Source organism: Aquarana catesbeiana, linkage group LG08 (assembly GCF_042186555.1).
Source record: "Aquarana catesbeiana isolate 2022-GZ linkage group LG08, ASM4218655v1, whole genome shotgun sequence".
Taxonomy (NCBI): domain Eukaryota; kingdom Metazoa; phylum Chordata; class Amphibia; order Anura; family Ranidae; genus Aquarana; species Aquarana catesbeiana.
The window spans coordinates 20,222,154-20,239,381 of record NC_133331.1 but is presented as its reverse complement, the minus strand read 5'-3'; the positions used below and the strand labels follow the sequence as shown (position 1 = coordinate 20,239,381).

Genomic DNA, 17,228 nt, shown 5'->3' with positions numbered 1-17,228 from the left:
GCAGCCTTACCGGTGCCCATCAATGCAGCCTCACTAGTGCCCATCAATGCAGCCTTACCGGTGCCCATCAATGCAGCCTGATCAGTATTCATCAATGAAGCCTCACCGGTGCCCATCAATGCAGCCTGATCAGTGCCCATCAATGCAGCCTGATCAGTGCACATCAATGCAACCTCACCAGTACCCATCAATGCAGCCTGATCAGTGCCCATCAATGAAGCCTCACTGGTGCCCATCAATGCAACCTCACCAGTGCCCATCAATGTAGCCTGATCAGTGCTCATCAATGCAGCCTCACCAGTGCCCATCAATGAAGCCTGATCAGTGCCCATCAATGCAGCCTCATCAATGCAGCCTGATCAGTGCCCATCAAGGCAGCTTTACCAGTGCCCATCGATGCAGCCTCACTGGTGCCCATCAATGCAGCCTCACCAGTGCCCATCAATGCAGCCTCACCAGTGCCCATTAATGCAGCCAAATCAGTGGCCATCACCGCAGCCTCACCAGTGCCCATCAATGCAGCCTCACCAGTGTCTCTCCATCAATGCAGCCTCACCAATGTCCATCAATGCAGCCTCACCAGTGTTTGTCCATCAATGCGTCCTCACCAGTGCCCATTAATGCAGCCACACCAGTGCCCATCAATGCAGCCTCACCAGTGCTCATTAATGCAGCTGCATCAGTGCCCATCAATGCAGCCTCACCAGTGCTCATTAATGCAGCCGCATCAGTGCACATCAATGCAGTCTCACCGGTGCCCATCAATGCAGCCTCACCAGTGTCCATCAATGCAGCCTCACCAGTGCCCATCAATGCAGCCTCACCAGTGCCCATAAACGCAGCCCATCTAAGCAGCCTGATCAGTGCCCATCTATGCAGCCTCACCAGTGCCCATCAATGCAGCCTCATCGGTGCCCATCAATGCAGCCTCACCAGTGCCCATTAATGCAGCCGAATTAGTCCCCATCAATGCAGCCTCAACGGTGCCCATCAATGCAGCCGAATCAGTGGCCATTAATGAAGCCTCACCAGTGTTTGTCCATCAATGCAGCCTTACCGGTGCCCATCAATGCAGCCTCACCAGTGCCCATCAATGCAGCCTTACCAGTGCACATCAATGCAGCCTGATCAGTACTCCTCAATGAAGCCTCACCGGTGCCCATCAATGCAGCCTGATCAGTGCCCATCAATGCAGCCTGATCAGTACCCATCAATGCAACCTCACCAGTGCCCATCAATGCAGGCTGATCAGTGCCCATCAATGCAGCCTCACCAGTGCCAATCAATACAGCCTTACCGGTGCCCATCAATGAAGCCTCACTGGTGCCCATCAATGCAACCTCACCAGTGCCCATCAGTGCAGCCTGATCAGTGCCATCAATGCAGCCTCACCAGTGCCCATCAATGAAGCCTGATCAGTGCCCATCAATGCAGCCTCATCAATGCAGCCTGATCAGTGCCCATCAATTCAGCTTTACCAGTGCCCATCAATGCAACCTCACCAGTACCCATCAATGCAGCCTGATCAGTGCCCATCAATGCAGCCTCACCAGTGCCAATCAATACAGCCTTACCGGTGCCAATCAATACAGCCTCACTGGTGCCCATCAATGCAACTTCACCAGTGCCCATCAGTGCAGCCTGATCAGTGCCCATCAATGCAGCTTTACCAGTGCCCATCAATGCAACCTCACCAGTGCCCATCAATGCAGACGGATCAGTGCCCATCAATGCAGCCTCACCAGTGCCAATCAATACAGCCTTACCGGTGCCCATCAATGAAGCCTCACTGGTGCCCATCAATGCAACCTCACCAGTGCCCATCAGTGCAGCCTGATCAGTGCCCATCAATGCAGCTTCACCAGTGCCCATCAATGAAGCCTGATCAGTGCCCATCAATGCAGCCTCATCAATGCAGCCTGATCAGTGCCCATCGATGCAGCCTCACTGGTGCCCATCAATGCAGCCTCACCGGTGCCCATCAATGCAGCCGAATCAGTTGCCATCACCGCAGTCTCACCAGTGCCCATCAATGCAGCCTCACCAGTATCTGTCCATCAATGCAGCCTCACCAGTGTCCATCAGTGCAGCCTGATCAGTGCCCATCAATGCAGCTTCACCAGTGCCCATCAATGAAGCCTGATCAGTGCCCATCAATGCAGCCTCATCAATGCAGCCTGATCAGTGCCCATCAATGCAGCTTTACCAGTTCCCATCGATGCAGCCTCACTGGTGCCCATCAATGCAGCCTCACCGGTGCCCATTAATGCAGCCAAATCAGTTGCCATCACCGCAGTCTCACCAGTGCCCATCAATGCAGCCTCACCAGTATCTGTCCATCAATGCAGCCTCACCAGTGTCCATCAATACAGCCTTACCGGTGCCCATCAATGCAGCCTCACCAGTGTTTGTCCATCAATGCATCCTCACCAGTGCCCATCAATGCAGCCTCACCAGTGCTCATTAATGCAGCCTCACCAGTGCCCATCAATGCAGCCTTACCAGTGCCCATCAATGCAGCCTGATCAGTGCCCATCAATGCAACCTGATCAGTACCCATCAGTGCAACCTCACCAGTGCCCATCAGTGCAGCCTGATCAGTGCCCATCAATGCAGCCTCACCAGTGCCAATCAATACAGCCTTACCGGTGCCCATCAATGAAGCCTCACTGGTGCCCATCAATGCAACCTCACCAGTGCCCATCAGTGCAGCCTAATCAGTGCCCATCAATGCAGCCTCACCAGTGCCCATCAATGAAGCCTGATCAGTGCCCATCAATGCAGCCTCATCAATGCAGCCTGATCAGTGCCCATCAATGCAGCCTCATCAATGCAGCCTGATCAGTGCCCATCAATGCAGCTTTACCAGTGCCCATCAATGCAACCTCACCAGTGCCCATCAATGCAGCCTGATCAGTGCCCATCAATGCAGCTTCACCAGTGCCAATCAATACAGCCTTACGGGTGCCCATCAATGAAGCCTCACTGGTGCCCATCAATGCAACCTCACCAGTGCCCATCAGTGCAGCCTGATCAGTGCCCATCAATGCAACCTCACCAGTGCCCATCAATGCAGCCTGATCAGTGCCCATCTTTGCAGCCTCACCAGTGCCCATTAATGCAGCCTCACCAGCGTAGATCAATGCAGCCTGATCAGTGCCCATCAATGCAGCCTCACCAGTGCATGGTGGAAGGGAGGGCAAGCTCCGCCAGATTACACAGAGCGGGGATCTCCCACTTACCCGGCGGCCACTGTCATACGAAGTCCTGCCTCCTGGACGGGCTCCTAGAATAGACTGCACACAGCGGCCGTGACATGTAAGCGGGAGATCTGTTTAATCCAGCAGCACTCACCCCCCCTTTTCCTCTCCGAGGCAGCCCAATGGACCCAGTGGGACCCATGGTAGGGTCGGCCCTGGGAGCCCCCTCTGCCCCAGCTTGTGGGAAACTGGTGTCTCTGGAAACTGGGGACTTCTGGTCACCCTAGGCTAGTGGCCAGCAGGACCCACAGGTCAGTGGCCAGCAAGACCCACAGGTCCGCGGCCAGCTCCCAGCAGGACCCACAGCCTGTGGGTCCTGCTGGGAGCTGGCTGTGGACCTGTGGGTCCTGCTGGCCACTGACCTGTGGGTCCTGCTGGAAGCGGACAATAGCCTATGGGTCCTGCTGGCTGCTGGCCTGTGGGTCCTGCTTGCCATTGACCTGTGGGTCCTGCTGGAAGCGGACAATAGTCCAAGTGTCCACAAGTAACTGGCCACTTGGCCAGCAGGACCCACAGGTGACTGGCCACTTCTGATCACCCTAGGCTAGTGGCCAGCAGGACCCACAGGTCAGTGGCCAGCAGGACCCACAGGTCCACAGCCACCTCCCAGCAGTATTCACAGGCCATGGGCACTGGGGCAGAGTAAATTAGGTGCATGGGGGGGTGATGGGATGATCATGTGGGGGTCAGATCAGCTGGGGATGTCAAGATCTCTCACCTCAGCTTGCTATATGCCAAATCAGTAGCTGCCAGCTTAGCAGGACAGGTCCTCTCCTCCTCCTTGCATAGCATACTCCAGTCCTGGGGGGGTGGGTGATGTTGCTCCTGTCTCCTGGGGTCAAGTCAACTTCTGGTGCATGCACGCACTGTACTGCAGCCACCAGCGGCACGCCCACGCCAGCCACGTGTGTGTCCACTGCCCAGGCAAAAACTCTAAGATATCCGACCGCGGCAACCGGGAGTTGTGACTACCCTATCTCACGAGGCTCAGCCACTCAGGCTGGCTGCGCTGCTCTTCAGAGACTCCACCCACCAGGAGCAGGGAGCTTGCGCACGCACACGCCGCGGACTACAACTCTCATAAACAACAGCGGCGACCGTCACGTGATGTCACCTAGCCCCGACTTCCTCGAGGCTCCCCAGAGACTGACAAATAAAAGTGGTGATGAGTTACAGGTGCGAGCACGGCGCTGGTCGTTATACTTAGGGGGCACACAATAAAATTGGGGGCTGTGGCCCCCTCAGGCCCCCCTAGTGATGCAACTGTGAGTATGACATGTTTGTTTTTTTGTTTTTTAAAGAACCTTTACAATCACTTTACCATGGAAGCATTATCTGCGGTTAACCATTTGCCCACTGGGCACTTAAACCCCCTTCCTAACCAGACTAATTTTCAGCTTTCGGTGCTCTCACATTTTGAATGACATTTACTCAGTCATGCAACACTGTACCCATATGAAATGTTGGCCTTTTTTCACACAAATAGAGCTTTCCTTTGGTGGTATTTAATCACCACTGGGTTTTTTATTTTTTGCGTTGTAAATGAAAAAAGACCGTAAATTTGGTAAAAAGATGAATTTTTCTTCTTTTCTGTTATACAATTTTGAAAATTAGTAATTTTTCTTCATAAATTTTGGCCAAAATGTATGCTACTACATATCTTTGGTAAAAATAACCCAAATAAGTGGATATTATTTTTGTCTTTGTGAAAGTTATATAGCAGGGGAGTCCAAACTTTTTTCAAAGAGGGCCAGATTTGATGAAGTGAACATGCACAAGTGCCGACCATTTTGCCTGACATTCTTTGAACCATTAAAATTAAATGCAAATTAACTAATACACTGCCCAACAAATATTCTCTTACCTTTGTGGCTGTGTGTGGTGAAGAGTCTAATGCCCCGTACACACGATCAGAATTTCCGTTGGAAAAACCTTGGATGGTTTTTCAGACGGAATTCCGCTCAAGCTTGCCTTGCATACACACGGTCACACAAAAGTTCTCTGAACTTTCGACCGTCAAGAACGCGGTGACGTACAACACTACGACGAACCGATAAAATGAAGTTCAATGATTCCGAGCATGCGTAGGAATTTTGCGCGTCAGAATTGCTACAGATGATCGGAATTTCTGATAGGATCTTTTTCCATCGGAAAAATAGAGAACCTGCTCTCAATTTTTTGCTGGCAGAAATTCCGCCAGCAAAAGTCCAATGGAGCATACACATGGTCGGAATTTCCAAACAGAAGCTCACATCGGACTTTTGCTGGCGGAATTTCCAATTGTGTGTACGGGGCATAAGGATGAGCTTGGGCGTGTTATTTGGATATTACGTATTTATCAGCGTATAACACGCACAGGCGTGTAACACACACTTTCACTTTAAGAGGGAAGTTTCAGGAAAATAAAATAACATTTTAAATAAAGAACTGTGAAGCAATCAGTGCCCATCTGCAGCCTCATCAATGCAGCCTGATCAGTGCCCATCAATGCAGCCTCATCAATGCAGCCTGATCAGTGCCCATCAATGCAGCTTTACCAGTGCCCATCAATGCAACCTCACCAGTGCCCATCAATGCAGCCTGATCAGTGCCCATCAATGCAGCTTCACCAGTGCCAATCAATACAGCCTTACGGATGCCCATCAATGAAGCCTCACTGGTGCCCATCAATGCAACCTCACCAGTGCCCATCAGTGCAGCCTGATCAGTGCCCATCAATGCAGCCTCACCAGTGCCCATCAATGCAGCCTGATCAGTGCCCATCTTTGCAGCCTCACCAGTGCCCATTAATGCAGCCTCACCAGCGTAGATCAATGCAGCCTGATCAGTGCCCATCAATGCAGCCTCACCAGTGCATGGTTCCACAAAATTGTAATAATAAGTTATTTCTAACACACAGCATATGCATACCAGTTTACTCCCTAAAATACATTCTACTACTCCTCCTGAGTATGATAAAACCACATTGGTGAGACTTTTACACAGCCTGGCCACATAGAGAGGCTCAACATGCAGGGAGCACCATCTGGCGTTCTAGGGACATAAATTACATATATCATTTCTAGACTACCTCTTGCACTTTTGAAGGCCCTGGAGCATGAGGACAGTGGCGTCTCCAGCTTTCATATTTAGGGAGGGCAGGGACAAAAGCAGGGGGGCAACTATAAAATGCAATTATATATATATATATATATATATATATATATATATATATATATATATATATCCTGGGGCCCTTTACTACGATCCCACAATGGGCCCTTTCACATGTTCTGCAGTGAGCTCCCTTCCTACTGTATTGGGTCCCCCCAGGGTGGCAGAAAACAAGAGATATATGTCACCAGCATACCAAGAAAATATAAGGGTCCAAAGCAGTGGGAGAACTATCAGGGTTGCAAAGGTTGTCTTGCCACCGGGCCCTGGTGTTCTGCCACTGTAGGGTTCCCCAGCCTCCTCTTGCTGTCCTGCCCCTGCTGTTGACAGTGCTGGTCTGGCATCTCTTGGAATTTACAGGCTGGTTCTCCTGTCCTAAGGACGGGAGAAATCAGTCTGTTTTTTCAGTAACTGAGAGTGCTGGTGGAGTCCTTCGTGCAACTCGCTCTTCTCCCTGCCAATGAGGATGCAGGGGAAGGAGCAGATCGGGTGGCCGTGGTTGGGTGAGCGCTCGCATTATGCAGTGTCAGCGAGCAGAGGGAGGGGGAGGAATCACCTGCAGGAGCTGACTGGGGACGCTCTCCCTCTCAATAGAGACTGTGTTACTCCAGCGGCGGCCCGAGTAAGATGTGGCGCATCCGCTACGAATGCAAACAAAAAGACATTGCCTTTTTGTAAAAAAAAAATGTCTTTTTAATTGGGGGGGCACATGGTGGGGCACAGCATAATGTTTGGGGGGTCAGGGCCCCCTCTGCCCCCCCCCCAGGGACGCCATTGCATGGGGACAGTGGAAAAGCCCAAAAAATTACCCCATTTTGGAAAGTAAACACCCGAAAGTATATTCTAGGAGGTATAATGAGTCTTTGCAACATGTCATTTTTTCCCACAAGTCTTTAGAAAATGTGTAATGAAAATTAAAACGCTTTTTTTTTTTACACACATAGTTGTCCATTTATAACATATTTCTAACACACAGCATGTACATAGCAAAAATGACACCCCAAATATATTTTGCTACTCCTTCTGAGTATGGTGATACCACATTTGTGAGACTTTTACACCGCCAGGCCACATAGAAAGGCCAAACATGCAGGGAGCACCATCAGGTGTTCTAGGGACATACATTTCAAATATAATTTGACTATCTATTACACTTTTGTGAGGCACTCATGGGCACTATAGTGGCATGGATGTGGCATGGATGTGGCACTAATTAGAACTGATGTGGCATGGATGAGCACTGATGTGGCAGGAATGTGGCATGGATGAGCACTGATGTGGCAGGGATGTGGCATGGATGAGTACTGATGTGGCACGGATGATCACTGATGTGGCATGGATGATCACTGATGTGGCACGGATGAGCACTGATGTGGCATAGATGTGGCATTGATGATTACTGATGTGGCATGGATGTGGCACGGATGATTACTGATATGGCATGGATGTGGCAAAGATGAGCACTGCTGTGGCATGAATGTGGCACGAATGAGCACTGATGTGACATGGATAATCACGGATGTGGCATGGATTATCATGGATGTGGCACAGATAATCAGTGATGTGGCACAGATGAGAACTGATGTGGCATGGATGTGGCACGGATGATCACTGATGTGGCACGGATAATCACTGATGTGGCACGGATGATCACTGATGTGGCACGGATGATCACTGATGTGGCACGGATGAGCACTGATGTGGCATGGATGAGCCAGAAATGGAGCATGGATGAGCATGAATGTGGATGGATGAGCCACTCCCAGACCCGTGACGGTAATTTCTGGGTGCGCTGATTCTGGGAGGACCTTATAGTACGCCCTCCCAGAGTTTTCCGACCGCTCTGTAGCCATTTTTTGGCTATGGCCCGATCGGCAAGTGGTTAAAAGGTGATCACCTTTATCAGATTACATGTGCAATAGTTAGTTATTACATTTTGCAGTGCCAAAACCCATCCCTTAATAAAACTATGCAACACTTTGGCTGCTGTCAGGTTTGGCCTTAACTAGGGATGCACCAATACTGCCACCGGTATCAGTGCCGATACAAAGCATTTGTGCGAGTATCAGTACTTGTGCAAATGCTCCCGATACCGAAACCAATACTTTTGCGATTTGAGTCAATGCAAAATGAATGGGTGCGAATTGCACTGCAAGGAATCACATGTGATTTGAACAGGAATACGGTGCGATTCCTGTCCGAATCGCATGCGATTTCCCCCACTGCTCCTGTGTGTGTATAGAAAGGGAAAAGCCCAATCTAGTGGACAGTTTATTAAAAATGTTACAACTCACAGTACATATCTGGCCAAATGCAAAATCTGCATAGGTGCCATGGTTCTGCTAATGACAGCAAATCACGGCTGCTGGAGGTGCCCACAGGGCTAGAGGAGATGTAGAGGCGGTCCACCCTGAAGCTGACAACACTTCTGCCCTATACCCATGGGGTCCCGGAACTTCTCCTCCAGCCCTGTTGGCACCTCCAGTGGCCATGCTTTTCTGTCATTGGCAGGACCAGGACACTATGCAGATTTTGCATTTGGCCAGATATGTACTTAATGTGAGTTCTAACATTTTTAATAAACTGCCCACTAGATGGTGCTTTTCCCCTTATATACACACACATCACATGTGATTCTTTGCAGTGCGATTTGAACCGATTTTTTTTTTGTATTGATGCAAGTTGCATTGCAAAGTATCAGTACTCGGTATTGGCAATTACTTGACTGAAAGTATCGGTATTCGTACTCGCTAATAAAAAACTGGTCACCTCCCTCCCCACCTCCATTAATAAACCTTCACTCCTCACCTCCATCAATGAGGCTTCTCCCCCCCCACCTCCATCAATGAGCCCTCCCCATCACCTCCATCAATAAGCCTTCCCCCCACCTCCATCAATGAGCCTTCCTCTACCCACCTCCATCAATGAGCCTTCCTCTACCCACCTCCATCAATGAGCCTTCCTCTACCCACCTCCATCAATGAGCCTTCCCCTCCCCACCTTCATCAATGAGCCTTCCCCTCCCCACCTTCATCAATGAGCCTTCCCCTCCCCACCTTCATCAATGAGCCTTCCCCTCCCCACCTTCATCAATGAGCCTTCCCCTCCCCACCTTCATCAATGAGCCTTCCCCTCCCCACCTTCATCAATGAGCCTTCCCCTCCCCACCTTCATCAATGAGCCTCCCCTCCCCACCTCCTTCAATGAGCCTTCCCCTCCCCACCTCCATCAATGAGCCTTTATTCCTCACCTCCATCAATAAGCCTTCCCATCCTGTCTCCATCAGGCAGCCTTCTCTCCCCACCTCCATCAATGAGCCTTCACTTCTCACCTTCATCAATGAGCCCTCCCTCCACCTTCATCAATGAGCCTTCCCCTCCCCACCTCCATCAATGAGCCTTCCCCTCCCCACCTCCATCAATGAGCCTCCCCCTCCCCACCTCCATCAATCAGCCTCCCCCTCCCCACCTCCATCAATCAGCCTTTACTCCTCACCTCCATCAATGAGCCCTTCCTCTCCACCTCCATCAATGAGCCTTTACTCATCACCCCCATCAATGAGCCTACCCTCCCCACCTTCATCAATGAGCCTTCCCTCCCCACCTCCATTAATGAGCCCCCCCCCTTACCTCCATCAATGAGCCTTCCCTCCCCACCTCCATCAACGAACCTTCCCCTGCCCACCTCCATCAATGATCCTTCCCCTCCCCACCTCCATCAATGATCCTTCCCCTCCCCACCTCCATCAATGATCCTTCCCCTCCCCACCTCCATCAATGATCCTTCCCCTCCCCACCTCCATCAATGAGCCTTTACTCATCACCCCCATCAATGAGCCTACCCTCCCCACCTTCGTCAATGAGCCTTCCCTCCCCACCTCCATTAATGAGCCCCCCCCTCACCTCCATCAATGAGCCTTCCCTCCCCACCTCCATCAATGAACCTTGGTTGCCCATGACCCTATCACCAGTTTGCCGGTTTTCGTTCCTTGGACCACTGCAGACCAGAAACTGCCCACAAGAGCTGTAGTTTTGGAGTTGCTCTGACCCAGTTGTCTAGACATTACAATTTGGTTCTTGTCAAAGTCACTCAAATCCTTACATTTGCCCATTTTATAGTGCTTTCAATACATCAACTTCAGAAACAACGTGTTAATCTGCTGCCCAATATATCCCACCCACTTTCAGATGCCATTGTGACAAAATAATCAATGTTATTTACTTTTCTTGTCACTGGTCATTATGTTATGGACAAGAACAAACGGGGTGCTGGATTCCAATTTTCTAAGGATCACTAAGGCTCGATTCACACCTATGCATGTTGCTTTTGAGCGTTTTTGGAGGTTTTTTTTTCATGCTTGCCACGTTTTTTGAGCAGCGTTTTTGCGGCGTTTTTGCGGCGTTTTTGCGGCGTTTTTGCCGCGATTTGCGTTTTGCGTTTTTTTTTTTTTTTTTACAGTCTAAAAAAAAATTAAAAAAAAAAAAAAACGGCAAAAACGCATCAAAAACGCTGCAAAAACGCTGCAAAAACGGTGCACTTGCGTTTTTGATGCTTGTCCATTGAAATCCATTACATGCAAAACGCTGCTTTTTGCATGAAAAAAACAAAAAGGCATTCATGTGAACATGTTCCATAGGAACCCATGTTAAAAAATTCCCGTGCATTTCTGCAAAATGCAAAATGCATCAAAAAACGCGCTAGTGTGAATGGAGCCTAAAATTGTGACTGAGCACACTGGCTCTAGTTTGGCAGCACTCCACAAAATGGGGACTCCCCTTAGGAACAGGGAAAGGACCCAAAGTTGAGAATCTTCATACATACATTCCAATGAGAGCACTAAATAAACCTCCAAGAGTCCAAGGTAATTTAATGATAAAATTAATTCATAGCAGAATACAGTCAATGAGCTTTGAGGGACAAACACCCCTTCAATACAAATTAAAGTGATTTTAAAGGATCGTGTTTTTTTTTTTTTTTAAATAACAAACATGTCATACTTGCCTCCACTGTGCAGTTCGTTTTGTACTGACTGGCCCCCGATCCACCTGTTCTGGGGTCCCTCGGCGGCTCTTGCGGCTCCTCCCTGCATCAGATAACCCCCTAGGAGAAGCGTTCTCCTGAGGGGGTTACCTTGCGGGCGTGCTCCTGAGTCCAGCATTTGAGTCCACTGACATGAATGCTGGACTCGGCCCCGCCCCCCGGTGCCTGCTTCATTGGATTGGATTTTAAAAGCCAATGGCTGTGCTGCTATCAATCTAGCCAATCAAGATCCGGGAGCCCGTAGAGAGAGACACAGAGCGTCCCCGCAGAGGAGATGAAGGGGCTCAGATAGGTAAAACGGGGGCTGGGGGGCCGGTGACTGCCAGGTGTTTTTTCACCTTAATGCATAGGATGCATTAAGGTGAAAAAACATGAGGGTTTACAACCACTCTAATTACAAAGACAAATAGAATGGTAGGCAACATCTCAGTCAAAAATAAGACAATATTTCAGTCAATATATATTAAGAAATGATTTGTCAATGGAATTAAATGAAGTATATGTGAACCCTCACCCTGTAAAACAATCCATCCTGTTTAACCACCACCTACCGGGCACTTTTATCCCCTTACTGCCCAGGCCAATTTTCTGCTTTTATATCATTTCTTTTTTAGACAAATAGAGCTTTCTTTTGGTGGTATTTAAACACCACTGGGTTTTTAAAAAATGTTTTTTTGCTAAACAAACAAACCCCCTCCCCCCCCAAACATTTGGAGAAAAAATAATTTTGCAAAAAAGTAGTTTTTTTTATTCACTGATTTGCGATGTTGAGGCTGCACTGATGGGCACTGATAAGCTGCACTGATGGTCCAAAACATTTTGGAAGGGAGGATTATGGTGTGGGGTTGTTTTTCAGGGCTTCGGGCTTGGCCCCTTAGTTCCAGTGAAGTAAACTCCTAAGGCGTCAGCATACCAAGACATTTTGGACAATTTCATGGTCCCAACTTTGTAGGAACAGTTTGGGGATGGCCCCTTCCTGTTCCAACATGACTGCCCACCAGTGCACAAAGCAAGAGTCCTGATCTCAACCCAATAGAACAGCTTTGGGATGAATTAGAGTGGAGACTTTCAAGCCAGGCCTTCTCATCCAACATCAGTGCCTGACCTCACAAATGCACTTCTGGAAGAATGGTCAAACATTCCCATAGACACACTCCTAAACCTTGTGGACAGCAAAGGGTCGGCCAACTCAATATTGAACCCTACGGACTAAGGCTGGGATGCCCTTAAAGTTCATGTGTGTGTAAAGGCAGGTGTCCCAATACTTGTGGTAGTTTAGTGTATGTGGTGTATTTGTGGCCAGGCACTGTCATACCAGTAGGATACAGATGGCATCCACAATGCAGACACTGATTTGGCCTGACGTATGGAGAGAAAAGGGACAGAAGGTCAGGTGACACATTTGGCTTAGTGACAGGGCATGTAACTCTAGTGCATTAGACCGGCAGGAAGCTACTTCATTCAGTGAAGAGATTGCAACCTAATGGTTTCCCATGACCCTAGTTCTTCAAATATTATTATTATTATTATACAGGATTTAATATGCATATTTTGTCACACTTCTGTAATTAAAGCTTTGACGGAACCTTGGAATGGTCATGTTATTTGTACAAAAAAGTATTTCTATATGGATAAAATGTTCAATGAAAGAAATAATATTTTCTTATAGGATGCAGGTTGTGTCCTGGTGGCTGGTTGCTGCGCAGAGAGAACTGTTATTACTTTTCATCTGGAGGAGATCAGAGAACATGGAATGAGAGTCGGGAAGTGTGTAAAGAGATGGGAGCCCATCTACTGGTCATAGAGGACCGGGGACAGCAGGTATGATATAACATGGAAATAGATGGGAGATGGAAGGACAGATGTTTTGGTGCAGGAGCACTAATCACCAAGTAAAGCAATCTATTACTACAAAGATGGCTCTTTATAGTGTGAGCTACACAAGTAGCATGTGGCAGTGATTAACTCCTTTTCTACAGGGCACATCTTTAACCCTTTCACTGCCAGAGCCATTTTTGCCTTTTTTGCACACATGCTTAAAAAATATTTTTTGGCCTGAAGATTAAATAAAACCCGCAAAACATTATATATTTTCTGAAAGCAGACACCCTAGAGAATAAAATAGTGGTAGTTCTAATTTTTTATGTCACACGATATTACCGCGCAGGTCTGGGAAACGCAACATTTCAGTAAAAAATACATTAAATGTTTATTTTAGGTCACACAAACTCAATACATTACCCAATTTTTTGGTAAAATTTGAAAGACAGGGTTACACCGAGTAAATAGATACCCAACATGTCAAACCTTAAATTTGTGTGCGCCCATGAAACAAACTCCAACAAACTCCAGTATTCTACTACTATATTTTCCATGGGCGACACTTTAAAAGCCAAACAAGTGGCCACTGCCCCCAGCTATAACTGGTCTAAGTGATGGCGGTGCGACTTTGTTTTGGGGGATTGGACACCCCAGCCCAGTGCACCGCTGCCCGGGACAAAGCACATTTTTCTGGATTTTGGCACAGACAGACCGGGACCTGGGTCTGAATTCCGTGAATGTCCCTGAAAAATTGGGACTGTTGGCAGCTATGACACCAGTAGAACAAGAACAGCAACAACTTGTTAAAAAATTTACCAAACAATCCACTAAACCAAATTCCAACCAAACCCATCCATGAAAATAGGTCGCAGCTAGCCTCATCCAGTGTTGCTGATAACTGTGGGAGCTCTTTCAAATTCTTCAGGTGACTCACTACTAGGGATGAGCTTCGTGTTCGAGTCGAACCCATGTTCGACTCGAACATCGGCTGTTCGATCGTTCGCCGAATTGCGAACGTTATGGGCCGTTCGCGCTAAATTCGTGTGGCGCGTCACGGCCCATAATTCACTGCGGCATCGCAGTGCATTGCTGGCTGATGATTGGCCAAGCATGCACTATGACCCGCATGCTTGGCCAATCACAGCGCTGTCAGTAGAGAGAGCTGTAATTGGCCAAAGCCAGGGTGGCTTTGGCCAATTACGGCTCAGGGCATTTAGTACACACCCCACACTATATAAGGCCGCCTGCACGGCGGCCCTGTGTAGTGTGTGTTCCGGTGTGCTGAGAGATAGAGAGAGAGAGAGACAGTGTCATTTGATTTGAGTTAGATAGATTAGGCAGAACAGTCAGTCAGTTAGCTGCACTTACAGTGTATTGTGTATATATATGCATCCCAGGTGTTGCATATATATATATACACTGTATTCAGTTTAGCTAGATCCGTTCCTGTTATCTTCTATCTAGACTATTTACATTTAATGCAGTGCGTCCTGCTCACAGTGTTCAGCTAGATCCGTTCCTGTTATCTTCTAGACTATTTACATTTAGTGCAGTGCGTCCTGCTCACAGTGTTCAGCTAGATCCGTTCCTGCTATTTACATTTAGTGCAGTGCGTCCTGCTCACAGTGTTCAGCTAGATCCGTTCCTGTTAAATTCCTACTGACCGGCAGGCTTGTCTGGTTACAGTATATAAAGCTACCTGAAGAAAATTACAGGTGTTCTATTTGATCCTATTAGTACCACGGTCAGGCAGCTAGACTATTTACATTTAGTACAGTGCGTCCTGCTCACAGTGTTCAGCTAGATCCGTTCCTGTTATCTTCCTACTGACAGGCAGGCTTGTCTGGTTACAGTATATAAAGCTACCTGAAGAAAATTACAGGTGTTCTATTTGATCCTATTAGTACCACGGTCAGGCAGCTAGACTATTTACATTTAGTACAGTGCGTCCTGCTCACAGTGTACAGCTAGATCCGTTCCTGTTATCTTCCTACTGACAGGCAGGCTTGTCTGGTTACAGTATATAAAGCTACCTGAAGAAAATTACAGGTGTTCTATTTGATCCTATTAGTACCACGGTCAGGCAGCTAGACTATTTACATTTAGTACAGTGCGTCCTGCTCACAGTGTACAGCTAGATCCGTTCCTGTTATCTTCCTACTGACAGGCAGGCTTGTCTGGTTACAGTATATAAAGCTACCTGAAGAAAATTACAGGTGTTCTATTTGATCCTATTAGTACCACGGTCAGGCAGCTAGACTATTTACATTTAGTACAGTGCATCCTGCTCACAGTGTTCAGCTAGATCCGTTCCTGTTATCTTCCTACTGACAGGCAGGCTTGTCTGGTTACAGTATATAAAGCTACTTGAAGAAAATTACAGGTGTTCTATCCCAGCTTAGTGCAGCTACAGGCCATTAGTATGTCTGGAAGGCCAAGAAGGAGAGGCAGACAGTCACAAGCCAATAAGAGAGGGCAAGCAGGCTCTGTGTCTAGTGCTGGTCGTGGAGACGGTGCATCCTCATCAGCACGTGGCCATGGGACACGCTTGGCCTTTTTTTCGGCAGCTGGCCATGTTGAGCCGCAACATGCGGAAGACTTGGTCGAGTGGATGACCAAGCCGTCCTCATCCTCCTCATCCTCTCTCACCCATGCCCAGGGTGCTTTGTCTGGCAAAGCAGCGGCCTCTTCCCTCAGCTCAATGTCATCAGTGACTCCTTCCCTAGCTCCACCATGTCCTCATGAGGATTCCCTCGAACTGTTTGACCACAGTGTTGGGTACATGCTCCAGGAGGATGCCCAGCGTTTGGAAGGCTCTGATGACGATACTGAGCTCGATGAAGGCAGTAACATGAGCGCGGACAGAGGGGGTGCCCAAGAAGGACAGCAATCTGGCAGTCATGCTCCCCCTGCTGCAGCATACTGCCAGGTTTGCTCCAGTGATGAGGAGGGAGGGGATGATGAGGTCACTGACTCAACGTGGGTGCCTGATAGGAGAGAGGAGGAGGAGGAGGAGGAGGAGGAGGAGGAGGAGGAGGAGGAGGCGGCAGCACATCACCAACGAGGCAGGATGCCCTCCAGGGGCCAGCCTAAGGGCAACACATTGACTGCATCACACCCCAAAGCTCCACATGTGCAGGGCGCTGCAGTCTCTGCGCGTTATTCAAAAAGTTCTTTGGTGTGGGCCTTTTTTGAGACGAGTGCATCAGATCGCACCGCTGCTATTTGCAACATATGTCTCAAGCGTATCTCGCGTGGCCAAAATATCTCCCGCTTGGGTACCACATGCTTGACCAGACATATGTTGACCTGCCATGCAGTTCGTTGGCAAGCGTATCTAAAAGACCCACACCAAAGAACAAAGAGGATCTCTCCTTGCTCCTCATCAGCTGAGATTTCCAACCCCACTAGACCTTCAGTCCTCTCTGAGACCTGCAGTGAGAGGAATGAAGGTGTAGAATTAGGTGTGTCACAGCCAAGTACTTGTGGGCAATCTGCTTTTGGTACACCGACGTCAGATTGTACCAGGCAAATTTCCCTGCCCCAGCTGCTGCACCGCCGAAAGAAGTTTGCTCCCAGCCATCCACATGCCCAGCGGTTGAATGCTAGCTTGGCAAAATTGCTAGCACTTCAACTGCTGCCTTTTCAGTTGGTAGACTCTGCCCCCTTCCGTGAGTTTGTGGAATGTGCGGTTCCTCAGTGGCAGGTACCCAAACGCCACTTTTTCTCACGGAAGGCGATTCCGGCTCTCTACCGGCATGTGGAAGGCAATGTCCATGCCTCGCTGGACAGGGCGGTCAGCGGTAAGGTGCATATTACCGCTGACTCATGGTCCAGCAGGCATGGACAGGGACGTTACCTAAGTTTCACGGCGCATTGGGTGACTCTGCTGGCAGCTGGGAAGGATGCAGGACAAGGTGCAGTAGTGTTGGAGGTTGTTCTGCCACCACGCCT

At 48.8% G+C, this 17,228-nt stretch overlaps 1 protein-coding gene across 1 annotated transcript in view; it reads left to right on the top strand.

Moving 5' to 3' along the window:
• Positions 1-13,280, top strand: part of LOC141106641 (killer cell lectin-like receptor subfamily B member 1B allele B) — a 130,922-nt gene extending 117,642 nt beyond the window's left edge. Inside the window, exon 7 of the mRNA XM_073597585.1 lies at positions 13,123-13,280. Within this exon, the coding sequence (XP_073453686.1) occupies positions 13,123-13,280 (158 nt within the window). The remainder of the gene's footprint in view (positions 1-13,122) is intronic.
• Positions 13,281-17,228: the final 3,948 nt, after the last annotated feature.